General features: G+C 41.9%; 1 protein-coding gene and 1 long non-coding RNA gene across 5 annotated transcripts in view; one reads left to right on the top strand and one right to left on the bottom strand.

The window, feature by feature from the left end:
* The first annotated feature begins 608 nt into the window (after positions 1 to 608).
* The window catches only part of ZNF451 (zinc finger protein 451), a 31667-nt gene continuing 4683 nt past the window's right edge, over positions 609 to 27592 (top strand). For 2 of the 4 annotated variants that reach the window (XM_073000254.2, XM_073000261.2), the window contains exons 1-14: positions 814 to 947; positions 1945 to 2031; positions 5162 to 5239; positions 7107 to 7232; positions 8858 to 8969; positions 9340 to 9490; positions 9909 to 10035; positions 10676 to 10829; positions 12107 to 12254; positions 12992 to 14580; positions 15487 to 15624; positions 15741 to 15871; positions 19622 to 19808; positions 27144 to 27209. In XM_073000254.2, coding sequence (XP_072856355.2) covers positions 1948 to 2031; positions 5162 to 5239; positions 7107 to 7232; positions 8858 to 8969; positions 9340 to 9490; positions 9909 to 10035; positions 10676 to 10829; positions 12107 to 12254; positions 12992 to 14580; positions 15487 to 15624; positions 15741 to 15871; positions 19622 to 19808; positions 27144 to 27209 — 3091 coding nt within the window. In that variant the 5' untranslated portion in view covers positions 814 to 947; positions 1945 to 1947. Of the gene's footprint in view, positions 1199 to 1944; positions 2032 to 5161; positions 5240 to 7106; positions 7233 to 8857; positions 8970 to 9339; positions 9491 to 9908; positions 10036 to 10675; positions 10830 to 12106; positions 12255 to 12991; positions 14581 to 15486; positions 15625 to 15740; positions 15872 to 19621; positions 19809 to 27143; positions 27210 to 27592 lie in introns of all 4 variants that reach the window. The other 2 variants (XM_020781811.3, XM_073000264.2) reach the window with 2 other exon arrangements.
* LOC110073018 (uncharacterized) overlaps positions 6998 to 27592 on the bottom strand; it is a 33546-nt gene continuing 12951 nt past the window's right edge. Inside the window, exons 2-5 of the long non-coding RNA XR_012087336.2 lie at positions 25623 to 25797; positions 24739 to 24868; positions 21193 to 21406; positions 6998 to 7202 (exon numbers count right to left, since the gene is read on the bottom strand). This is a non-coding gene — a long non-coding RNA (uncharacterized LOC110073018). The remainder of the gene's footprint in view (positions 7203 to 21192; positions 21407 to 24738; positions 24869 to 25622; positions 25798 to 27592) is intronic.

Here is a 27592-nt window from a genome sequence, read left to right as displayed (position 1 = left end):
TGGTCTTCCTCTTTTCCTGCTGCCTTCCACCTTTCCCAGGACTGTTGTCTTTTCCAGAGAATCCTGTCATGTCTTGATGCACCCCCAAGTAGAACAGCCTCCGTTTCAACATTTTTGCCTCCAGAGATAGTTTATGTTTGATTTGACCTAGGACCCACCTGTTCCTCTTTCTGGCAGTCCAGGATATCCACAAAGCTCTTCTCCAGCACCGCATTTCAAATTAATCTATTTTTTCCCTCTCAGCTTTTTTCCCTGTCCAGCTTTCCCACTTATATATGGTGATTGGAAACAGGATGTCTTGGCCTCCAGTCACACTTCCTTACATTTGACCATTTCTGATTTCCTTCCACGAAAGCTTAGGCTGGAAGCTACATGGTGCCTTTAAGGGAGAAATGGGGAAAACTTGGCCCTCCCAGTGTTTTGGACCACAACGACCACAATCCCTTGCGTTTGAACCGCCTTGCTGGCTGAGGCTTCTGGAAGTTGAAGTCCCAAAATATTCGACATGCCAAAAGGTCTTCCCCGCCTTTGCCTGAAGGTGTCACAGAAGCTTCGGCGTTCCTTGTCCCCCCTCAGAATGAGAAGGGCAGCCCTCGGCAATTGCCTCGCTTGAGAAACCCCAGGCGGACAGAGCGCAGGGAAACTACAACTCCCGACAGGCCCTGCGCGGCTTCCCTGGCCAGGCAACGTCCCGCTCTGAGCTTGAAACCGAGGAAGTGGTCACGCGCGAGGCCCCGGGAGTCGGTTCGTGGAAGGCGCTTGCAAGAGCCGTGGGTGGGAGAGGAGCGGTGGCGGCTTCTGGCTCCCCGGGCCTCCTTCGTGCTGTTGGGCCCCCCCAGCGCCAGTCAAGCTGCCCTCTTGTGCCGCCGCCGCCTTGCAGAAGTCCGTTGCCTGGGCATGTCCGGGCATCGCTGAGTCGTGAGCTGGGCTTGGCGGCAGGACCCCTTGTAAGCGTCCCTCTGGCATTCCCCCTCCTGGTCGTCACCAGTTGTGGTCGATTGTGAAGCTTGTGCGGGTGGAGGTGGTCTCTGAACAACTGGCTCTTGGCCCCTCGTTTAGGAGGGCGTCCCTCCCTTTCTTCTTCTTCTCTCTCTCTCCTCTCCCGCCTTTCTCTGTGCTCTCTTGCTGGTGTTTGGAAGTGCTTTTCTTGGAATGGAGTGGAATAGAGGTCTTGCACAGTTACTTCTGGTGTAGCACGGTGAGTTGCTGTTGTTCGTGTGTCGTTGCTACTCTGAATTCATGGCAGGAAAAATAATGTTCCCCTTGCACCCTCCGGAAGCTTTTTTCGGGGTTGCCCTACCAAGCCCTTGCTCCATTGTTTCCGCTTGGCTTTCTCTCTTGACCTGACCCAGGAGGGAGCATGCCTAGAATGCCAGTTGCAAAACCAGGGCAAGTCAATGTGGACTCGTTGAACAACATTTATAGCATTGGTAAGGCATATCCCCCTCCCAGCAATAAAGAGTGCTTGGATGCTCTTTGTATTACTAATAAGTCCGCCAAAGAAAAAAGGTTACTCTGCATCTTCTACCTCCAAAGTGTGGAAACCACTATGTCAATTCCCTTTAACAGTTCTGGTGCCAACGTCTGTGTAGAACATGTGAGTTTGGATGCCTGATAAATGAGTGAAAGTGGAGATGTTGTCAGTGAATACAGCCTTTATAGTTTAGTTTCCTTTTGATGCCAACAGATATTATTTGCAAAACTAGAATATGGGGATTTATTTATTTTTTTTGCTTTTTGTCATTCTATCAGAAAATAATTTGTTAGTATCAAACAAAAATACTGTACCTATATTTAGCATCTTAACTTTAAAATAAAGCATTAGTATTTTATTTTTTGTATGTAAGACATAACAGTACAATGTTAAACATATGTTTCTCCATAGCTGTAGTGTGTACATTATTATGCAAGTAAAATTAAACAAGTTATTTTATTTTTTTGTAGATAATGGAGTGTCTTGTGTCTTCTAAAAGGACTGAGGATGCCTCTTCTCAACACGAAGAAAGCGAAGATGATATTGAGTTTGTTGGTGTATGTAGACAACTTGTATTTAAAAGCTATTAGCATCATCATCCTTTCTAAGAGCAAGTGCAGGTGGTTGAGCGCCAATCACTTTGGAAGCAAAATGGAGTTATCTACAATTAAAGTAGTGATACGTCACTGAGCAAGTGGGAATCTCAGGAGGGACATGCATAGCCGAATCCCAGGTTGTATTTCTGGTCCAAATACTTGAATATGTTCTGTAGTATGCAACAAAGTCCTAAGTATGTTCAGAAATCAGTTTGAGAAGTAAAGCCCAGATAGCAATATAATAGTCCTGGAAAATCAAAGTTCCTTAATGTGTGGAGGGCTTTGATGCAAAGAGGAATCTCTGAGTTTCAGGTACATTGCTTTCCATTTGAGGAGAACAGTAGTGGAATTGGGCAGGACTCTGTATTTCCTTGTTCCCATGTTGAAGAGACTGGAGTAATTAATAAATGAATAGAGCTTTCACAGTTTTAAAATAAAATCTTTGATAACCCAACATAGTATGGTGAAAACAAAACAAAGTCCTCAGGGAGGCAAATCCCTCTTATCTGACTTCAGAATTTCCTGTTTTCTTTCTGGGAGGTTGTGTCTCTTAAGATGTAATAAGTTTTTGTAGCATAGATAAAAAGATTCTTCATGTTAATCAGCAAAGTTGATACAAGAGGTCAGCCTCTGAGCTACAAAGAAAAAGACAAAAAGCAGAGGATACCATTTTGTATTGGAGGAACTTGACACAAGGACATTTACGAACGATATTGACTTATGTTTGTTTTTTAATAAAGTTTTTGTATAGTATTTTAAATCTATTAGCATTATATAGTTTTAATCGTGAGCTACCTTGGCACCTCTATGGGAAGAAAAGGGATATATAAATAATATTTTTGGAATGACATCCTTCAGTCTTGAGAGACTATGGTAATGTGCTCCGTATGTGGGAATTGGAGAGTGTCCTCTCCAGAGCATGAAGCCTGGGTAAAATAATATGGAGGATAGGCTATTACCCAAGCAGCAAATCCCCCCTCTCCACGTCACTGAAATAGTCCAATGGAAAGGCAAGAGCCAATACAACTGGTTCCAGCGACGTCACAGGAGTTGACAGAATGACACGAACTGCCTCCGGAACTCTGGCTCTGGATTTTGTCTCAAGGTTATCTCCTGAAGCCTCTTCCATCAGTGCATATGGCCACAAGGCAGTGGAGGTTTGAAATCGGAGTTTTCCTTCTCCTAGATGGGCTGCCTTCCAGGGCTGATGAGCCCCACCTACCCAGCCTGCTCCCTCACGGCATGGATGATGTTGGCCCGACTTTTCCCCTCTTGGTGGTGGCGGAGGCCTCCTCCTCCATTTTCCCCCTCATGGGGGGTCATTGTTGGGGTGGCGGTGGCTCCATGCACCCTGAATACTTGAGTGGCTCCAGGGACTTGCTCAGTCACGCCAGGTGGCGTGGCCGGGTTCTGCGTTCGCTGGAGGCAGGCCAACATGGCTGGCAGCACCGCAGGGTTCGGACAGCGTCACTCCAGAATGCACATCCATGCAATATAAATATAAATAAATAATAAATGAGCTACAGCAGAGAGTAGAGATCAGAACAGCAGTCAATCTGAATGTGGTCTGTCACTGCAGTAAGGCAGGAAAGCAATACTGTATATCCAAGACTCATACTGCTGATTGCATCTTTTGCAGTTTGCAGTGAGTATTCTATTCTGGCGAAAGAACAATACTGGCAAGAGAGGCTGGCAATCTGAACAGCAGCATCAGTGTTCCCACAGGTTTTCAATTGGCAAGTTGTAATTTAATTTAGTGAGTGAAATTTAAAAAAAAGCAAAGATAACCTCTGAATAACTTTATTGTGTTGAGCTCCTTAGCTTGCAGGAGCTAGGAGTTAGAGCAGTGGTGGCAAACCTTTTTGGGCTCGTGCGCCCATACTGGGGGAAAAAAAAAACACGGGCTGCCGTGCTGCTGCTGCGGCAGAATCAGAAGTGGCGGCGAAAGGGGGAATCCCAGGCACGGAGGTGCCTCGAGATCCCACTCCAGATCCGACGCCAGCACTAGCTGCTCTGAATCCTGCCCCGCCACCTGTCCGGGCACCAGTGCTGCGGTTGCAGCCGCCTGCTCAGGTTTGGCTGCGGGGGGGGTAGCGATCTGGCGACCTATGGCTTGTGTGTCGGCAGAAAGGGCTCTGCATGCCAGCTGTGGCACACGTGCCATAGGTTCGCCATCACTGAGTTAGGGTAACTGATCGGACTCCTGCCCTTGACCTGAGAAGCAGTAGCATCTGTGAATTTGCATGAAACTGACAGTTCCGTTCCAACTGTCAGTTTCTCCTGGGACTACGGAAGGATGGCATTCTGCCCTGTAACACTGGCCAAAAGGCTGTTGGATACGGTTTTGTACGGGTTAGTCTGACTCTCCTTAGGTGTAGTTATATTGAAAGATACGGTGTAGGTGTTCAATAAAATGCATAAAGTGTCTGCTGAGATCAACAAAACTTCCTTTGCTTGAATGGACACCCACTGGCCACTTTTTATGGGGTTCCTATTGAGTTTGGTTTATGAATGCTGTATCGTTTGTGCTTACCTTAATCATTTTGCAGTGTATTTCATTTGTGCCTGAGCACAGGTTAATGTATTTTAGTGACAAATGATGAATCGTTTTCCTTAATGAAATGCTACGTATCTTCAGCCATAATACCAGAATAGTTCAGAATGGGAGAAGCTGACACTGAGTGCAATTTATTTTTAATGTTGAGCCATTTCTGGTATATGACACTCCTTGCCAGGGTTTTCTAGGTATAAAGTACTCACGCTTGATTTATCAGGGACTTGTTTTTGTGCGGCTCTACTTTGCCCCAGGCTACACAAGCTGGCTGTTCTCCCAGGAATCGGGTGTGTGTGTGTTTAAGTCCCAACTTGCCCTGGTTCTGCAGCCAGATACTCCAAACCACTGAGCTACTGCGTACAGTGACATGGCATAATTTTGTCCCTTTTGGTAACTGAGAATGATTTCTGAAGCCTGTACTTGTGAGTGTGGAGCCGATTTGTTGGGTATCTTAATATCTCTAAGATTTTGGAAGAGGGTGCAAAGGGGGGAGGTGGGATACACTGCTTAAAGATACATGTTTGTTCACATTTCTAGGAAGGTGTATTGAGACCTGTTGTGGACTGCGTTGACCTTCTTAGTAGTGATGAGGAAGACTGTGTCAGCTCTTCTAATGTGAGTGTTCAGAATAATTTGAGAAACGTTGTATGGTGGCCTGCAGAGTCTTATTATCCCTGTAATTTTAGTAAGCCTGTCCATCAACACGATCTTAGAATTGCACAGCTAGAAGGTACTCTGTGTATTGTCGGGTCCGGCACCTGTCAGGGAGGCACAGTAGGGAGTTGAACTCCCAACCTCTGGCTCCACAGTTGGAGAGCTGGAAACCTGAATAAACATTGCCAAAATTTTCTGTGAAATCTGATTAGCACCTGTTATGAAACAAATTTAAGAGATGCTAGTTAGTCACATTCCACTGAGACCAGTGACAGTAGTTGATTACTTCAGTAAGGAAAGATTACCTATGCACAGGCTATAATGTATATGAGTGCGGATTTTTTCTTTTCTTTTAATATTTTAAAATATTCTTATACAGTATTCTTTTTCTTATATATAGTCCTTCAAATAGAAACTGCCTTCCTGCTACCAGCACAAGTCTCAACTTTATTGAAAGCCCTTTTGTTCATGGAAGGAAGTAATGGTGTTTATTTGTAAAACAAGACTTTCATATCTTGTAACGCTGGCTGCGAGTCTGTAAATTTGTGTGTGTGTGTGTGTGTACCACCTTAGTTATTTTCTCCCTTAGAAACATTTCAGAATGGTAATTTCTTTAACATTTAACAAGCAAGACCAATGGAGTGGATCTTAGATTTCTATGATCTGTACTCAACTCTCTCTAGAGTTGAGTACAATTCATAGTAATCTAAGATCCACTCCATTGATCTTTCTTGTTAAATGTTAAAGAAATTATCATTCTGAAATGTTTCTAAGGGAGAAAATAACTAAGGTGAGTAGCCTTATTCTGCTATTCTTCCATGAACCTATGGAGGGAGAAATAGGACTGTACATGCTAGGTCGATTTCATTCCAGCCCTACTACCTTTTAAAATATTTAATGTTTAATTGTTAATTATGTAATATTCTAATTATAGTCCTGTTTTATTTTATGATGTTTGTATCTTGATTTTATTTTTTACTTGTAGAACTGCCTTTATGAATTGTACAGAGTAGCTTCAGCTATATGGGCAGTATACAAATCTAATCAATAATAATAATAATATCCCTATGTGTTCCAGCTTCACATCCAGCCTTCACATTCAGTGGGAATGTCTCAGTGGGGGTTCCTTATACATGCAGTAAAAGTGGGGGAGGATTCTATGCTGAGTTAACTATACAGAAAATCTCCTTCCTGACTTTTGTGCCCGGTATTGGATGGGGAGCTCGCTTGTACAGGAACACAGGGGAAGGTCTTGCCTGTATGGTTTTGCTGCTTCCTCAGGCAAGACCGAATAGGACTTCTGATTCAACACTTAGAGGGGCTGTCAACTGGTGTAAAGTTCATCTGATGAAAGTTGTGAAACTGGATTATCTAATAATCACCCAATTTGCATTTTATTGTGCTCTAATAGCTAAGTTACTATGGTGTTGTCCACCTCTCAAGGTCAAGTAGCCATTTTTGTGATGTAAGAGGAAAGTGTCATTTGGTTAGGATTAAATCCTCATAGTATAGGAACTGAGGTACAGGCAACTGAAGGGGGATCACTGAGTAGGTAAGGAGATGAGAAACAGTGGTTTGTGGGGAGGGTACATGGCAGAGACAAGCTATGGAATGACTCTTTTGTGCCAGGAGAACTTGGTTAATGGCTTACTGCCTCATCCTTCATTGGCTATTGAAATAAAGACTTGGTGTGTGGTAAATTGAGCACAACTCAACAGATACCTTCCAACAGAGAATATTTAATTTCTTGAACCTAATTTTTCTTGGATTGGTAGCTTCTTCCTGTTTCTCTTCTACTAGCTAGTAATTGTGCTTTTTTCACATGTAGAAAAATGTAAAGAAGAAAGACTACTTTGAGTATCAGAAGGAAAAGGTTGCTTCAACTCTAGATCGCTTGGCACGTCATGTTGAAGTGGAGAAACAGCTGAAAGAAGAGAAAAATAAAGCATTCAAGGTATGGCTCAACTATGGAATAATTGGTATTGTGTGATTTCTTTTTTTTTTATTTGTGTAGTTTTTGCGAAGGGTTTCCTGAATGTTGACAACATGAATGGCAGCAGTCAGGATGGCCTACAGCAGTGGTGTCGAACTGTGGCCCTCCAGATGTTCTTGGACTTCAACTCCCAGAAGCCTTCACCACCACCTCTGCTGGCCAGGATTTCTGGGAGTTGAAGGCCAAGAACATCTGGAGGGCCACAGTTCGACACCACTGGCCTACAGGATACTTTCTTGGGCTCATAGCCATTCACAAAGCAACACTAAGCAAAGGAAACTCCCAAAAGCTGAGTCCTTTTTTCATCAGTTAACCATTTCTCACCCAAACACAAAACAACCGTGAGGATTGTTTTTCAACAAATATGAAAAATCATAACTCAAAAACCTTTTGCCCAAACTTCCCCAAATCTGGCACAGAGTAAGATGCCTGTTATAGCTGTGCCAAAGTTCGTGCTGATCTGAACTCCAGTTTCAAATATATGTTTTGTTTTGGATGCCCCCATTTTTAGATTTACCTTATAGAATGCTGATTTGCTCTGCCACCACAAGAGGATAACTTGTAGACCATCTTGATTGCTGCCATTGGTGTTGACAACATTCAGGCTGCCCTTTGCTATGTAGAGCTTGGCATCCTTTTTCTTCAATGTAACAACAATAATAATGTTCTATCAAGTCAATTCTATCTTATGGCAACCTTATCCAGGGTTTTCTAGATACAGAATATTCAGAAGTGGTTTACTGTTCCCTTCTTTTGGGAGCATCCTGGGACTGTCAGCTTGCCCAAGGCCACACAAGCTGTCTCTTCTTTCTAAACCACTGAGCTATTTAATGAACTTCTGCTTTTCTCTTGTGCTCATAATAATCTGCTGTCTTAAATATTTTGGCCATTTGCACTAGTTGCCCATCTCTCTTCTTCAAAAATCATGTGCTGAGTCTGCCAGGAAACCATACTCTTCTGATAGTTTCCCTCTTCCTAGTGAATCAAAGTAGCCATGAGTGCCAGATTCTTATTGCTGTGCTGACAGATAGCTTGGCAAAGGGCACTTGTTGAGTTTTGTTGTTGTAGAATGAGCAATTATGTGCAGCTGTAGTGGCCACATGCTGTGGTGGTACCTCTCGCATTCCCTCTGTACTCATGAAAAACCAAACTTAAAAAAACCCAAGAAAAGACATAAAATTGCCTTTGTTTCAGGTAAAACCCTTCTTGTGTTTTCTCTTAATTACAGTGGTGCCTCGACTTACAAAATTAATCCATATTGGAACGGTGGCCGCATCTTGAAACTTTTGTAAGTTGAATCACCATTTCCCATAGGAAAGCACTGAAAACCATTTAATCCGTTCCGGCTGTTTTCCGTTGTTATGCAGAGGCGTCATTCTTAAGTCGAAGCATTCATTCCCATAGGAACTAATGCAAAGCCAGTTAATCCGCACTCTACCACTAGGGGGAGATTTTTCTTCTTCTTTTTGCTGTGTATACTTACAATCTTGCTTTTCCTTAAACAATTCTCATTCAGTACGACTAATTTTACAGAGGAAGAAAATCCACATTTTAATGGCCTGTGTTCTAATCACTATGACTGTTAGGAAAAACTGGATTCTCAGCATGCTCATGGACTGCAAGAGTTGGAATTTATCCAGGGACATAGTGATACAGAGGCAGCAAGACTGTGCGTGAACCAGTGGCTAAAAATGCCAGGTAATGTATTGATAAACTGGCTGGATAGCTCAGTGAGCTTGGTGTTTGGCTTACTGATATTCTTTGGGTGGCCTTTCTGGTATCATTCATCAGTAAATTAGTTGGGTAGATATGGCTTTTTCCAAGGCAACAGCTGCTGTAGGTAACCATTAACCTGTCTAGTTGGAAAATTCTTGCACGCCAGTACGTAATAACAGCCCGTGGGTCTGACAGAGAAACAGCATGGCATGGTATATTTTCAGACAGCAAGTTACAAGACATTGCAGCCCCTGTGGTCTAGCTATTTTTTGCTGCCCTTTTGTGATATGACTTCATATTGACTTCAAAGATAATCACACCACACACTAAATATTTTTTTTTCATATTGTAGGTCTCAAGCCGGGCACTGTGAACTCAGGAAGAAGAGCATTACCTCAGAAATCAGGCGAGATGCCATCTAACCGTAAATCTATTTTATGTCCTATAATGCATTGCAACAGAAAGTTTGACAACGGGCATCTTCTCCTAGGGCACCTTAAACGGTAACTGTCTTTTCTGATCTGAATAAGCCACTTAGTTTTCTGAACATGGGCCTATAAGAATTCTCAAATGTATAATGCAGTGGTCTGTAGGGATTTCGCACAATGGCAGATACATTTAGGATTCACCTATTGTCCATTTTAGGCAACTTGGTCAGCGTAATAAATTAGGCTATAGGATGTGTGATGAAACTTCAGGGTGACAGGCAGTTTCTGCTGCAGACTGATTTGTGGGAAAGGGATAAAGCACCTGATAATGCAGGCTGCAGTTGAGGAAAACTCCTGTCAGTGAAAATGTACTCATCTTTAAGGTGCCACAAGCTCCTTGTTGTTCCTGGTCAGGATTAACATGAATTCACCTTTGTTGGCTTGGAAATTATTTGATGTTATGGATCCTGATGCCAGTGTGTTATTTTCTTAGGTTTGATCATTCTCCATGTGATCCAACAATTACACTACATGGACCTCCGGCCAATGCCTTCGCCTGCATAGTCTGTAGAAGAAGATTTGCCACTTCTCAGCAATACAGCGACCACCTTTCCTCTAAGGCAAGAACTTAAGGATGGATGTATTTCAACAAAACAGCAAATTACGTCTCCGAATAACCATCCTTTTTATGGGCACACTTTTATTTGGATTCCCTTGGGTATCTTCACCTGATTTAGGATTTGCCTTGAATTTTATATGTTTGTTTGTTTGTTTGTTTATTTATAAGCTTCCTTTCCTTATGAGAGAACTAGTCAATCCGTGGAGGTCCCTCTGCATACACCTTAATTGATTTGGACAACTTGATTGCAGCAAAGGTTGAGTTTGGCCTTTACAAGATGGTGCAACCACTCTTCTTTTGGAGAATGATATCTTCTGAAAATTAAAATGTGGCTAATACTGTCAGCTGAAACCCTTTCTATTTTGACTTTTTGGGTTATGCTTTGATATTGCTCAGTTGTATTTTATTTTTATTTTTTTGCTGTGTATTAATGAATATATACACGTGTAAGTTGTACTTTACAGATGTAAGGATAAGTGAAACAAATATTAAATTCGTGTTATCTTTATCTATACTTCCACTATTAGGAATGGTCCTACACACAACGGATCTTTCAAAAAAATCCTCCAAGCCTGTGTTGTTTTAGAAAGCTGAGTTCCTGTTTTTGTTTCTTGTTTCTTGTCTCCCACCACCATCATTAGGCAGGTGAAAATGATGGCCATGAAAGAAATTACCCTCCTCAGCATATTCAGTGCTTTGCATGTCCATGCTGCTTCCTCCTTTTCAGCATAAGAGATGAATGTCTACAGCATATGTCTGAAAAGAAGCATTTTTCTCAGGCTTTTAAACTGGATGGTATGTTTCTTACTTTGATACATATATTTTCTCTGATATGAATGGGTAGTGTATGATTTTTGACCTTAAAGAGTAATGACCTTATCATCTTTACAAGTAATAATAATTTTTGTCTTAAGAATGTGGTATTGAAAATGCCAGTGAAATGAACCTGCAATTTTGTCTCTTGGTTTTCCATGCTTTTCTAAATATGCTGACTTTTTAAATGCTTTCATTTGTCTCACTACCAGTTATGTAGATTTCATCTGAGACTGTAAACAAGATGGTTTCTCTTTTCTACATACATGCATTAGGAAGACTAATTTGTTCAGATCAGAACTTCAGGGTCATAATTTCTTTATGCAAGAAATTTAGATTTAATAGTAGCAGCTCCGTGGCTCTGTTAATTGTTTCAGATACTATTGTAATCTGATAAAGCAAGAAAATAAAGATATAACGATAGTTGCCAAGAAATGTTTTGCTCAGTGTAGATTATGACACTGTCCTGCTGATACATGTTAGAACAATATAATATACACAGTACTCTACTGTTCTGAGTATTTCTACAAAAAAGTGTTGTACTCAGTTCTGTGTAGGGTAGATAAAAATCAATCAATTTTAAAAAGTCAATTTTTAAAAAAAAATAAATTTGCAGTTTGAATTAAAAAAAATTAATTGTCCAAAAAAAGTTGTTTTTTAATTTAAGTTGGGATTTAAATCAAATCTTCCCAGGTTCTGTACTACTTTTTTGTAATTTGGTATAAAGCAAAGCATTCTATTTTTTTATTAACACCTGATTGAAATTTTCTTGTTCTGTTTTTTTTTTTTTCCATACCTCTAAAGTACTGGGTACTGTGAAAATGACTGTGACATATCTCTGGAAGAGGGAGTTTTCTTCTTTACAAGCTGTCAACCAAGAATGCTTGTGAACTCTAACCAGATTTGGGGCATGCGTGGCATTGTTGATTTGGCACACTGTTTTGAATTGTTTCTCCAGACAGTTTTTGGCAATTTTTCATTTGATTGTTGGCCGAAGATTTTTTTAAAAAGATGTAAAGTGATTGGAAATAGAAAGCTATTTGCAGCATACGATGCAAACTAGATAACAGTGGGCCATAAAATCTGACTTGCCTATCTGACATGCACTAACGTTTTCTGGTAAAATACATCTAGATTTGGAGTAGGATGTGTGATGGCTGGCAAGTGTGGGGTGGCCCTCTCTTGAGTGCAAACAAGGCTGGATTAACTTTAGTCCTTTTTTGCCCTAGGGATACCATGTTCTCTGCCTTCCTTTGCAGATAAACCAGGCCACCCAGTTCCTTTGTCTTTCCCAACTTATGCAAAGAATCTTCTAATCTCCCTGTGCAAGGAAGTTCCATTCCAAGTGAAGTGCACGTCTTGCCACCTGGTCTTGCGTTCTCACGTAGAATTAACTGCACACTTCAGGTTTGTCACGGATTGTAATTGTAGAGTGGGCTGTAGTTCTGTTTTCCTTCCTTGGAGTATCTGTTAGGCATTCTCCTGTATGATCTTTGATTTTCCTCCTTGTATTCTAAACACAGAGATGATTGGTTATCTGGCACTAAAAAGTCATATATACACCAGCCATTTTGCTGAACTATATCCATGGACAAAAGAGCAATGTACTTTACTTGCTGTATTCATCGATCGATCACTATCTATCTGTCTGTCTGTCTGTCTGTCTGTCTGTCTGTCTGTCTGTCTGTCTGTCTGTCTGTCTGTCTGTCTGTCTATCTATCTATCTATCTATCTATCTATCTATCTATCTATCTATCTATCTATCTATCTATCTATCTATCTATCTATCTATCTATCTATCTATCTATCTATCTATCCAGCCACACACACTCACTCTCATCTGGTGTTAAAGAGAATTTTCGCCAGTAGCTAATGTTTGTTTTTAAGGGCTCTGAGGGGTATCTGGGGCATTTCTGCTGCAGTTGAGGGAAATGTGAGACCCTGATAAACCATGGTGAGGGAGCGGTTCACTTACTCATTTCTCTCAAAACCTTGCCTGAGATTGGCAAGTGTTACGTTCCTCACAAAATAACAAAATAAATCCCTTGCCATCCAGGGATAATGTTGAGATTCCAGACAGCTTTGTAGATGTCCTGTTTTCTTACACAGCTGTGAAGGTGCTATTGTATCCTCTCCATTTCTAGAACTCGTTGTCGTAATGCTGGCCCAGTGTCTGTATCGAAGAAGAGCATCTCTCAGGTTGCTGAAATTTTCAAAGCCAAAGGTTTCTGTCAAAGCTGTGACACCCTGTTTCTCAATGATGACCATATCAGTAAGCACACTTGCAAAACTCTACCTAAGGTTAAAATTTTCACCACCATGGAAGAATCCATCTTAACCATCTGTCACATTAATGAAGGGAACAAAAGTGTCCCCCATCTGCAGAAGCATGTGAACCTTTTAAAGCCTTCTCCTCTGAAAAGACCTTTGGATTTGAATGTACTACTTGGTGATCAGGGAGAAACCACTTCAAAACGCAAAAAGGATTTCGAAGGCAGAAGCCAAGAGGTGAGCCGTACTTATACTGTCAAAACCTGGGTATGTCAGTGCCATTTAGCATTTCCTTCTGAAGAGCTGGTAGAAAAACATATTTTTTTGGAAAACCGAATTTGCTACAGGTGTGGCGTGTGTGCCAAATCTGCAGAAAATGCAAGCATAATCCGTTTACACATGAGCCGGTTCCATGGAGGAGCACACTTATCCAACTTCCACTTTTGGTGTCAGTCCTGCAGTGTTGTCCTTCAGAAAGAGGAGGATGTTATGGCCCATGTGACAGAACTCCACGAAGGTCACACTTACTATTGGGAGAAAGATTTTTCTGGAGACGAGCTTGCCTTGCCATCTGATGTACAATGCAGCAGATCCCTTGAACGAGAGGAAAACTCTCCAAGCCCCATGGAACTGTCTCCACCTGCAAGTCCAGTGGACCTGACCGAGAGCACTTCTGGCCAGTGGCAGTGCCGCCTGTGTGAGGAGGTATTTGACTCAGAAGACAGTGTGAAACAACACTGCATGTCATTAGAGAGCCATCACTTTCACAGATACAGCTGCGGCTTGTGCAAATTGACATTTCGGAAGACTGAAACCCTGCATCGGCACTGTACGGATAGGCATGATAGTATTGTTCAAATTAAATACTTCTGTGGACTGTGTGGTGACATCTTTTTTGATGCCGAGGAGGAGTTTTTATGTCATTTCAGGAGCGTGCATAGCATAGATTACCTGTGTGTGCCTGGAAGAGCGGGGGAATCAGTTAAAAATTTTGAAATAGTAGAAGAAAGCAACCTTCTAAATTGTGGCTGTAGGGAAAAATATATCTGCAAAGAGAACAGGAAGGCAGACTACAAGAGATGTCAGGCAGCGCTGTTGGAAAAAGGCAATGTGTGGTTTCGTTGTACTTTGTGTTCTTCGACAGCGCAAAGCTACTCTGACATGACAGCTCATCTCAACAGCCACACAAACAAAAAAGAAGACCAACAATTATATGTTGTGAGGTGTGGGTCGTGTAACAAAAGCTTCAGTGATATTGCAGTTGCCCATCAGCACTTTCATGCCGAACATTGCTTCTTAAAACCCCAACTAGCTTTTGGGTTTCAGAAAGAAAGTGATGTCTTCCAGTTCTCTGCCTGTGGAAGCACAGACAGCAAATCTGATAAACTGAAGATTTCTGTCGATACAACTACATCTGCTTCAGGAAAAAAGATGAAACTAAGAGATATAAAAAAAGAACAAGGTAAGCCCCATTCTGATGTTCTTGGCCAAGGTGAATAGAAATCATGTCACTATTATGGCTGCCAATACCACCTTTGGTAAAGAAGTCGATTAGATGAAATTACAGCATTTCTTATCTTCTGCCTAAGTAATGCAGACTATTTGTCCGTGTGTACACAGTGATGTGAGAATTTTTTAGGCTGATTTTTTTTCAGTATTTGCTCTTTTGTCACTGCTCATTGCAATCCATATCCATAAGAGAGTGAGTTAGCCATTTTTCCCCATATTCACATGTGGCCTGTTTTGTGACAACTGAGTTTTGCAGCCTGATGGTATTTTTTTTTGTTTGATGGGGTCAGTGGAAAACTTTAGCCTTGTACTCTTGGGAGGGTGGAGTGAAAGGAAGGGAAAAGAAACTAACAGAAAAGAGATAAATCTCCTAGGTCCTGAAAATCACGACAAACTAGCTTCATCACAGCATGCATTTGCCAATAAGTATGCTTGTGCTTTTTGTCTGTGTTCTTGCCTCACTGCTTATAGTGACTTCCTCCTCCTTGGCAAATAATCATCTAAAGTTAATGGGTATCACTTGAAAAAAAGGGGAAATTTATAATAAAAAGATTCCTTGGAGGCTCTGCTTTAGGTATCTGGCTCGTTTGATTCTCCACTGGGCCTCCTCGACAGGGGTTGGGTTGATGATCCATAAGGGTCCCTTCCGGCTCTGCACTTCTAAGATGACTGATTAACTTAGGTGGGTATTCTATCAAAAGAGTATGTTTTTATTATTTAAATTACATTGATTAAAATTATATCATTCAGAATATGATTTCATATTTTGAAAGCTGTCTTGAATAATGATTCTTACCACAGGTAAAATACAAATATATTTTTTAATCTGCTTTCTTTTCCCAATCCCTCTCAAACCTAGATGATGGAGATCTACCTGACCTTGATTATTTGTGCACTATGACTCATATTATAATGATGGATTTAGATAACTGGGGAAACCTTTTCCATCAGTTGCCTGCAACCCTTAACCAAGGAACTTTTATCTGGGGCTTCCAAGGTAAACAGAAGAATTAGCTGTCTAGTATATCAGACTTGTATTTTAACTTTTAAAACTGTGTTTTAACAAGGCTTAAATGAAATTTCTTACAATAGCTGGCTTCTTTCATTGCTTAGGTGGGCATAATAACTGGAAGCCACCTGTGAATTGCAAGATTTTTAATTATCTCAACAAGATTGGGTGTTTCTTTCTCCATCCACGTTGTGGCACAAGGAGAGAGGCAGCTGATTTTGCAATCTGTGTTCATGTAAGTTTGCGAGCTTCAATGTTGTAAAAATAAATGGAGAGTAATTTGTGTAGTACAGTGGTGCCTCGCATAGCGATGTTAATTCGTTCCAAAAAAAACATCGCTATGTGAAATCATCGCTATGCGAAACACCATTTCCCATAGGAATGCATTGGAAACCGGTTAATCCGTTCCAATTGGAACGGATTGCCATCGTTAAGCGAAAAAACCCATAGGAAACATCGCTAAGCGAAACAATGTTTCCTCCATTAGAATGTATTGTAGCTGACTCAATACATTTCAATGGCTTTGCGAAGTCAATTTTTGCAATTTTAAATGTGTCATACAAGGGGCAAAAATGGTTTTAAATGCTTGGAATAGCTTCTGCACCTTCTAAAACGGGTGCAAATGTAATTTGGCTTAGATCTGACTTTTCGTTAATTTAGGGTGAATTTTTTCCCCCCAACTTTTGACAGCTGTCAAAATCTGACAGCTCCATTATTTCCTATGGGGGAAGAAAAAATTCACAAAAAATTAATGAAGACTCGGCAACTGTTCTAAATGCTTGGGTTCGTTAGAGGACCCCCTAAGTCATGTGCAAACCTGATTTGGCTTTGATCTGACTTTTCGTTAATTTATGGCGAATTGTTTTCTCCCCCATAGGAAAGCATGGAACTGTCAGATTTTGACAGGTCCATTGGTTCCTATGGGCCAAAAAAAAAAATCATCATAAATTAACGAATTTATTTATTTTATTTATTTATTTATTTTATTTATATCCCGCCTATCTAGTCGATAGACCACTCTAGGCGGCTTACAACATGGGATAGCACTATAAAAACAACAGAATTACATAATAGAAAACTTTCAACAATTGAGTTAAAACATTAGGAAAGAAAAGAGAAGGGGATCAGGAAAAAGAGAAGGGGATCTGACGAAAAGAGAAGGGGATCTGACGAAAAGTCAGATCAAAGCCATATCAGGTTTGCACATGACTTAGGGGGTCCTCTAACGAATCCAAGCATTTAGAACCATTTTTGACCCTTCTAAGACACTTTTTTAATTGAAAAAAGAAACATCGTTAAGTGAAGCAGGGGACCTAAATTCGCATTCGTTATGCGAAGCATGGTCCCAAACTTCGCTAAGCGAAAATCGCCCATAGGAAACATCGTTATGCGGTGCATATTATTTTCTAAAAAAACACATCGTTATGCGAATTCATCGGTAAACAAGGCAATCGTTAAGCGAGGCACCACTGTATTTAACTTTGGTTATAGATGATCTTCTAAAAATCAATAGGTAAAAACCAATCAGTAGGTAACAGGATTCCAGCTTCTGTTTTTCTTTAGTTTTCTTAGTGTTTCTGGGGGCGGTATGCCTTCATTTTGCTTATAATAAAATATGACCTCTTATGAGGCTGACCACTTATGCAAATTCCAGCCTAAGTTGTTTTCTGACCTTTTTAAAACAGAGATTAGTGTTTCATCAGTAGTACATTTGGCTGTGGGCAGCTTCTTGATTTAACCTTTATGACAAACCATGAAAATAAAATAAATACCCTTTGTTAACGTTCCCTCTAACCTGCATGCACCTGCAGGGCTGTGCAGCTGAGCCAGTGTCTCCTCCCATTTGCTTCTGGTTGTGTACACCTGTCCAGCACTCCGGAATATTAAAGGGAACTTTGCCTTTCATTGTTCCCTCCTGTCTCTTCCCACTTCTGGGAAGAACTGTTGCCCTACCATATATATATATATATATATATATATATATATATATATATATATATATATATATATATATATATATATATATATATATATATATATATATATATATATATATATATATATATATATATATATATATATACACACACACACACACACACACACACACACACACCTAATACCATATATATATATATACCATATACAGTGGTGCCTCGCATAGCGAGGTTAATCTGTTCCGGATTAACCTTCGCTATGTGAAAACATCGCTAAACGGAACGTAAAAACTCATTGGAACGCATTAAACATCGTTTAATGCGTTCCAATGGGCCCTAAACTTACCGTTCAGCGAAGTTTCCTCCATAGCGGCAGCCATTTTCGCGCCCTCGGTAAGCGAGGGGAGGGCGCAAAAACGCTGCGCGTGGCCATGTCGGGTGTCCGGCGGCCATTTTAGAACCGCCGAACAGCTGATCCGCGGGCATCGCAAAGCGAAGATTGGTAAGCGAAACGCTTACCGATCATCGCTATGCGAGTTTTGCCCATTGGAACGATCGGTATGCCTCCGCATTAGCGATCCCGAAAAGGGGATCGCTATGCGGATTCGTCGTTGTACGGTGCGCTCGTTAAGCGAGGCACCACTGTATATATCTGCACCTCCACAGAGCAGGGGAAGTATTTAATCCTGAAGTGGCTCTTCTCTTCAGCCACTTAATGGTCTGGAAAATTCAAAAAGGAAGGCTCATACGGTATATTTCCAATGATAGCACATGCTGGAAAGGAACCAAAAAGGACTTATCTTACTGGCACAAAAAATTAGAAGCCCCTGACAGGGACCTAGAAAGTTTGGGTGGGACCGCTCTGGGGACAGGCTGGTTTGCTCCAGCAATTATGTCATATGATCACCGGAAAAGGAACAAATCAGTCCATCCCTACAGCGACTCAAACAATGGGCTAAATGCCCATCTGATCACACCCGTAGTGGCCACATAAAGAGAACAAGAAGTAAAACTGCACTTCTAGTGCTTACACTGTAGCTAACTAACGTAATATTCCCAAATAGTAGTGAACTGGTCATGAGATGCACAGAGGAGCAAAGCAGAAGATAATGATTCCTCCTGGCATTGTGCTGTGATTCATGCTTTATAGCAGGCTTGTCCAACCTGCGGCCCGAGGGCCGCATGCGGCCCAGGTCGGCTCATAATGCGGCCCAGTGCAATTTTTTATTTTTAAAGAAATTCCAAAGTTTCAAGTTACACTGCCGGCACTTGCGGCCGGAATGCGGCCGGGGCATGTCACAACAGTAGAGGGGGAGAGAGGGAAGGAAGGAGTGGGAGGGGAGGGGACAGGGGGGCTGCATGGCTGCATTGCACCGTCCCCGTCAATAGGTGGACCCCCTCCCAGCCCCATAAAGCCACTGGAGTCAAAGCTGGCAGCCTCTGCTGTCTGAGATCGCAGCTGCCGATAAGCGCGCTTGGAGCGGGGCTGCGGAGGATGGCTAGGGCTGCCCCCCCATGCGGCCCAAACCAAATTTTAATCTTCTAATGTGGCCCAGGGAAGGTGAAAGGTTGGACACCCCTGCTTTATAGTATCTCTGTGTGTATGTCACAGTGAGAAAGTTTTAAACCATGTATATTTCCTGCTATTGAGGAGAGGCATCGTTCTTGTTGAAACTTGTAGAATAGAACCATTGCCCACCAGAGATATAATATTTCATCTCTTTCCAGAATATATAATAACTGGTAACTGATTGTGTAGAAGATCATAGATCTGAGTTGAGAGAGACTGAGAAAAGGGATAGATGGAATTGTCCTCCTGTGGGGATGACTTTCTGCTGGAGGAGAAAGGTCTCGGCCTGTTACTCCATGACACTTAATCTTGCCGGTATATTCTTAAGCATATTGCAATATAAAAGATTGGACTAAATTATCTTCATAGGAATTTACCCTTAAGATTTGTGAAGTGTTTCTACTGAGAAATGTGGTACCAAATGTCTCCATACCAACTCTGAGTTTCCAGTTTTATTTAGCACCTTTCTGTTTCATAGGTGGGCCGTCTGGATGAACATCTGCCAAAGCATATTCCCTTCACAATTCTTTCCGGAGACAAAAGCTTTCTAGAGTTGGAAAGCCAGCTTAAGATGACTCAAAGGGCAACCCGCATTCTAGATCCTCACAAGATTGATGCTGATATGATGTGTGCCTTATTAAACAGCATTTCAGATACAGCCAAAGGTACCTTTTTATACCAGCCATGCATCACTTGATAAAAGATTTAAAATATTTATATTTCCTATGAATTTCTTTACAAATAATTTTGCACCAAATTAGTAGAGAGCATTCTTGACACAAAAATAGGTAGAAGGGAGATCAGGATTGCCTGGAAGACCTCTGGGTGACTGGTAGATTGCCAGTGGCTGGACAGCAGTGAAAATGGAAAATCTTTCTTTCCATCTCTGTTTTGCTGTTGAAATTTAAAAAAAAAAAACTTCTTGGGGTGGGAGTGGAGGAACAGGAGCTAGTTGGTGATCAGAATGATTTGTCTGCGTGCCCCAGTTCTGTTATGGAAAAAAAAACCCACCTGGGCTGAGCATATGCCTGTCAAAAACATCTTTCTTACTTCCCTGTCCACCTCCTAGAACCACTGTTTTATTCCTGTTGGTGAATCTCATGATTTTAGTGAAAAACAAAGCAGATCCCACAAGTCAAGAGTCTGCCTAGCCTTGCTTTTTACTCTAAGGGCTCAGCAGTATGTGCGTACTAACAAGGAAGGGAGAAGAGATGTGTATTATGGTTGTACTCCTTTAAGAAAACAACCAAATTAACCCTGACATTGCTTACTAGAAACTTTTAGGTTGCCAAAACTAAAGAGAACAAGACTAACTAGTTTTGAGTTTGCATTCATGAGAATACCTAACCTAGAACATGATGAGTGTTTTGCTTTCCTTGAGAGTTATTGGCTTTTGCACAGAGGATATGATAGGCAATTATTAATTGATCAGCAAAACTCTAAAAAGGAAGGCTGGTTATTAGAGCTACAGTATTGTTGTATTCAAACATTATTCTTCGTGGCCTCTGTGAATGCACACAAGTGGGTTGTTCTGCACCTGTGTGTTTTGGAAGATTTTAGAGCTTAAAAATTTTTGACAATGATACATCCCCCTGTGGAGCACATGCTGTGTCCTCCAAAGATCCCCTCACTTCCTTTTTTCCACCGCGTTGGTACAACAGGAACAGCTAGAGCGAGAAAAAGCGAGTAGTACATATAGAAAATATCCAATTTCCTAATTGATTATCTTAGATTATATTATAATTATTATCATTTGACATTTCCTTGTGATTAGCCTCTTTTTTTTCTTTTGCAAGTTTTTTTATTTTCCCATGTTTTTCTACACACGCACCCTTCCCCCACATCCCGGTTTTCCCTTTCCCATTTTTATGGCCCCTCAGGGACCGTTTAAGTGGTGCGTTCTTTGTTCTAAGAAAATACCACTAACGGACGGGCACGATAAATGCTTGTTTTGCCTTGGAGAAGAACACCAGACCCAATCGTGCCCTGAATGCAAAAAACATACAAAACCAGCAATAAAATTAAGACTATAACATTTTAAGATCTTACTTGTGGGAGAAATCTCTTCACCCGACTATGGAAACACTAACATCTCCAGCGTCCAAAGATTCAACCCATCCTGAAACAGCTAGTTCCATGTCGAGCCCAACAGCTTGCTCGATATCGAGTCCGACGCCAATTCCAAGGCAGAAAGAAACCTCTAAGTTTTCCTCAAAGTCGAGCTTGACATCCATCTCCAAAGCTCGAACCCATTTTGAGGAACCTGCTAAAAAGAAAAGGGACAAAATTAAGACATCTAAACCAAAGAAAAGATCAAAATCCACACATACCGAGCCCCCACAAGCTGTGCCTCCATCTCCAATTCTGGAGGAATCATCGAGAGAGGCTCCTGTCTCAACATCCAACAGGGCTGAACATACTTTGACTTTGGCACAGGCTGCACTGTCAGTAGCTAGCCTTTCGCCTAGCACAGGCCAATCACAGGCTGAGATTCATTCCAGCCTGGCTTCGGCCCATTCCAGCCCTCATTTACCCGGGGGGCAATACTGGTGCAAGCGTCATAATTAGAATCCTCCCGACACTCTCCATGCAAACATAAAGAAAAGAAACAGCATATTTCTCCATCTCAATATGCCCCTCAACATGAAGAGAGGTACTATTACCCTGACCAGCACCAATACTTTACTAGATCTGACTGTTATTACAGACAACATTACTATGACCTGTATCACCCGGGAATGTGTGCTGACACTATGTATTATGATGAGCCTAGGAGAGTTCGCTATGCCTCTCCATCGTGGCATTCAGCATTGAGATCACTATCTCCTTCAAGGTGGCGGCAACACTCAGCACAGACATATCAAGCACCGACTCATCCACAATCAAAATCTGTCCTTAAAAGACCTACCTCAGTACCAGAAGCACTGATACCGACTAAACAAAGCAAACAAAGCATTCTTCTCTACATGTATCCACAACCTATGTAGGTCCTTCTTTGCACACCGACACCGAAGTACAACCGATACTGCTCTATTCATCCCAAGAACCAATAACATCAACTTCCAGAACACATCATTCACCCTCTACTTCTTGTACATCATCTCAAGATTCCGTCTCCACTGCATCCAGAGAATCACCTCCTAACCTTCCTACCCCTACATCTGATATTGGAGAGAATCACCCTCCCTCACTGTCAGAATATTTTACTTCATACTCTCAATTAATCCTTAGGATGGCTGAATCACTACAATTGGACATTCAAGAACCACTCACCCAGAAAAAAGACTTAGTCTTTGATGATTTAAACCAAGACAAACCCCTCAATTGAGTTTGAGTTTTATATCAGCCATGTTTGAACTGATAAAGGACTCATGGGACAAATCCCCATAATCACTTCAAATTCCATGCAGGGTAGAAAATCATTATAAAACTCATGGGCCGGACACGTCATTTCTTTTGAAACATCTGACACCAAAGTCTATTGTTGTCAAATCAACTCAATACAGAGCCTGGAACAAGTAATCTGTGGCACCAACTAACAAAGAGGGAAGCAAAATTGATATCTTAGGTTGAAGGCTTTATTAACTTACTTCTTTACTAATGAGGGTTGCTAATTACCAAGCAGCCATGGGGGCGTATCAACAGAACAGAAATACTGTGGTGCCTCGCATTACGAGCGCTCCGTTTTACGACGAAATCGCTTTACAGTGAAGGTTTTGCTATCGCAAAAGCGACTGCAAAACAATGTTTCCTATGGGGGAATTTCGCTTTGTGATTATCAGTTCCCTGCTTCGGGAACCAATTCTCGCAAAGCGATGATTTTCGGCCAGCTGATCGGCAGTTTCAAAATGGCCGCCAGGTAAAAAAGGCTCCCCGCTCTTTTCTGGGACGGATTCCTCGCTGCACAGGCAGCAAAAATGGCCGTGCTATGGAGGATCTTCGCTGGACAGTGAGTTTCAGGCCCCTAGGAACGCATTAATCCGGTTTTAATGCGTTTCTATGGGCTTTTTAATTTCGCATTACAACATTTTCGTTCTACAGCAATTTCGCTGGAACGAATTAATGTCGTAATGTGAGGCACCACTGTAATCAATACTTACATAGAAGCATCAACATTGGCAAAAACAACAGCGAATAGCTGCACGACATACAGCTGATGCATCATCCAAGGCAATGGCTACATCCATCGCACTCAGAAGACACGCATGGCTCCGTTCATCAAACATCCTAGACGATACTGAAACAAGAATCGAGGATTTACCATTCGATGTCACCGGTCTCTTTAATTCAAAAACATGAACTAATGGAAAACATTCACAAAATAAAGAAGACCGCAAGGTCCTACACACCACAAAAACCTTATCGATACCAGAGAACACAATATTGAAAACAACCATATTACCAACAACAATATCACCCATATCAACAGCCATTTCATTCATTTCGACCACAGCCTTATGACAGACCCTACCCTACAGGATTGACATCTGCTGCTCAACCCTTTCGAAATCAACAGTCACAGAACAGAAGGCAGTGCTTTTGGAAGCAACAAAGAAAGGGTAAGAAATGTCCATAACCCTCTACCATCGGTATTTCATACAAGACTTCACCCCTTTTTACCAGCATGGAGAAAAACTACCAATGACAAATGAGTATTATCCATCATTCAAAACAGTTACTTTATTGAATTCTTCACGACCCCACCCCCAGGCACCATTAGGACCACCCCTTATTCATTGGCTCTTCAGGAAGTGGTATCATCACTCCTGCAAAAACAAGCCATACTCATAGGCCCCTCACCGTCATCTCATGACGGATTTTATTTCCGATACTTTACGGTCCCTAAAAAGGATGGAGGACTCCATCCCATCCTCAATCTCAGGAACCTTAACACGTTTATTCGACCTTGACAGTTCCGTATGTTAACTCTCAACACTATTATACCCCTTCTTTCACAGGGAGACTCGTTCATTGTCATTGACTTACAAGATGCCTATTTTCACATATTAATTCACCCGCTCCATCAAAAATTCCTCCGATTCAGATTCGACAGGACATCATACCAATTTTGCTCCCTCCCCTTCGGATTATCCACAGCACCAAGAACATTCACAAAATGAATGCACCGATTGCAGCTTATCTTCGACTTCAAGGAGTAGTCATTTCCCCCTATATCGACGATTGGTTGATCATGGCTTCCTCATACCAAGATGCAGTCAGAGCTACAGAAATAAACCTCAAAACCCTACACAGCCCGGGACTCAAGATGAACACTACTAAATCTCACCTACAACCAGCACAAACCGCCAGTTACATCGGCACCTACTTCGATTCTCTCCAGGCCAGAGCATTCTTACCTCAAGAAAGAATCACCAAATTAAGACATGCCATTTGACCATTCCAAACTATGACATCGGTATCAACACACAAAGCCCAACATTTACTCAGGCTCATGACGTCTACCACAGCTGTCATTCAGCATGTAGGATTCAAGATGAGATCGTTGCAAGCGTGGTTCCTGTCCTTGTTCGAACCCATGACAGACCAACAATCGAAACGGCTCACTGTAACACCAGAACTTGCAAACTAACTCACCTGGTGGACATTTCTTCTGCATCTAGCAGTAGCCAGACCCTTCAAACCTCTACAGTTATCTATACAGTTAACCACCAATGCCAGCCCTTTGGGATGGGAAGCCCAATGTCAAGGACTCAAAATACGCGGCCTGTGGACAAAGAAAGAATAGTTACTACATACCAATCACTTAGAACTGTTAGCAGTCATAAAAGCTTTTTGTGCCTTCTTACCACTCATCAAAGGACGAGCAGTACAGTTAGCCACAGACAATACAACGCCAATATATTATGCGAACAAACAAGGAGGTACTCACTCCCTCTCACTTCTGTATCTCACCATAGAATTATGGGAATGGTGTTTTCTCCACCACATCTTTCCAGTGGCTGTCCAAGTTTCAACAGAGGACAATTAATTTATTCGCGAAGGCTTTCACGGCCGGGATCTAATGGTTGTTCTGGATTTTTCGGGCTCTTTGGCCATGTTCTGAAGGTTGTTCTTCCTAACTTTTCACCAGTCTCTGTGGCCGGCATCTTCAGAGCCCGAAAAACCCAGAACAACCAGAGGACAATTACATCGCATATTACTTAAGCTGACTCCCTACATGAACACACAAGTGGACAGTAGACAATCACATCTTCGAAATCATTTGCCATCAATGGGGACACCCATCCTTCAATCTTTTTGCATCAGAGCACAACACCAAGTGTCAGCGGTATTGCTCTCAAGCCGGCACCGACCCCAAATCACTAGGCGATGCATTCATGATAGACTGGTCCAGAGAACTACTATACCTGTTCCCTCCAGTCCCTCTGATTCAGAAATCAATCATTCGAATCTGTCAATTGCAAGCCAGTGCGATACTGGTAGCTCCTTGTTGGCCAAGACAACCATGGTTCACCCACCTGAGATTGCTGTTGACGGACGTATTCCATCTACCATTGATACCCAACCTCCTGTCACAGAGCAATGGAGTAATCTTCCATCCCGGCATCCAGTCTCTTAATCTGATAGCTTGGAGGATACTCCCGCATTTCAAACCGTCTTAGACCGAGCTCAAAAGCCATCTACACAAAAGCTCTATCAAAAGAAATGGAAATCTTTCAATTCATTCACTGAATCTCGGAATTTGATTGCAGTACCAGTTTCCCTCAGAACAATACTTACCTTTATTCTTTACCTCTTCGATTTAGGACTGTCACACTCAACCTTGAAGGTTTATGTGGCCCATCAACCTTTACATTCCCAATCAGCAAAAGTTCTTTCACATCCAACTTTAAAAAGATTTTCAAAGGACTCTAAAATATTCGACCTCCAACACAACAACCTGTGCCCCAGTGGTCTCTACAGCTGATCCTAAATTCTCTTACCAAACCACCCTTTGAACCTATGGCCACATGTAATTTAAAATTATTATCCCTGAAAATGGCATTTCTTGTGGCAATAATATCTGCCAAGCGTGCCAGTGAGCTAACAGCTCTCTGATCAGATCCACCTTACCTGCAGTTTCATCCTGACAGGGTCACCCTAGATTTTGATATTTCATTCCTACCCAAAATTGTCTCTGATTTTCACTTAAATCAACCCTTGATTTTACTAACTCTATTTTCTTCTCCTTCTACTTCCATCAAGCACATGCTCCATATGCTGGATGGCCGAAGGTCTGTAGTCTTTTATACCTATAGAACAAAGGCATTTAGGAAGTCTCCAAGGCTTTTCCTGTGTTTCCAAAGTCTTCACAAGGGCACTCCAGCATCAGCTCAAACCATCTCTCACTGGATAATTCAGACTATCTCATTGGCTTATGAACTTTCAGGCACGACACCTCCTGAACACTTAAAAGCTCATTCCACCAGAGCATTGTCAACATCCACTGTTTTGCATCGTAGGATAGAACTACCAAACATCTGCCAAGCAGCGACTTGGTCCAACCCTTCGACCTTTGTCAAGCATTATTGCCTTGATGTCAGGGCAAAAAATGATGCTGCTTTTGGCAGAGCAATCCTGACATCTCTGCTACCGTGATGTCCCACTATCCGATACGTGACCTTGTCAGTCACCCACTTGTGTGCATTCACAGAGGCCATGAAGAAGAAAGAGAAGTTACCTACCTGTAACCATGGTTCTTCTAGTAGTCCTCTGTGAATTCACACATCTCTCCCTTCCTCCCCTCTGTCCGTCAAATTGCCTTTTATTATACTGCCTTGACAGCGGACGGACTATGGAAGGAACTGAGGGGATCTTTGGAGGGCGGAGCATGCTCTCCATGGGGGGATGTATCATTGTCAAATGTTTTTTAAGCTCTAGAAACTTCCAAAATGTCCCGCGCAGGCGCAGAACAACCCACTTGTGTGAATTCACAGAGGACCACTAGAAAAACCATGGTTACAGGTAGGTAACCTCTCTTTATTACTGTCTGCTTACAGAAAGTGAAACAGATGATACTCAAGCGGTAATGCAGCATTCCTTGCAAGATGCAAAGGAAGAAAAAGGTATGCCTTAGTTTTCAATGTACTGTATAATCTTGATTGAAAGATCAATGGCTGCAGCAGTTTGATACCAATCAGTGATTAGTCTGTATTTCCCTCCCCCCATATATTGGTGTACTCAGCACTAATTGCATTGGAGCAAAGATAAATGGATGACAGAGAAGGAAGGAGATGACCCACAAAATAAGCAGCTGGTGTTCTGGAGGCAAAAACTTTATATGCATAATATTGATTTCCTTCAATTGGAGATGTAAAGCAGAGGACACCTGTACAACCAGAGGTGCTTGTACATAGGCCTCTAGGAATGACTGGACAGTTGGTGGCTTCTAAGAGCGATTAGCCAATTGGTGGGATATGTCCCAGGATTGCATAAGGCTATAAACCTC

The sequence above is a fragment of the Pogona vitticeps genome, chromosome 1 (genome assembly GCF_051106095.1).
Source record: "Pogona vitticeps strain Pit_001003342236 chromosome 1, PviZW2.1, whole genome shotgun sequence".
Lineage (NCBI taxonomy): Eukaryota > Metazoa > Chordata > Lepidosauria > Squamata > Agamidae > Pogona > Pogona vitticeps.
Note: the sequence above shows the minus strand (reverse complement) of the source record. Positions and strands in the feature narration are given on the sequence as shown.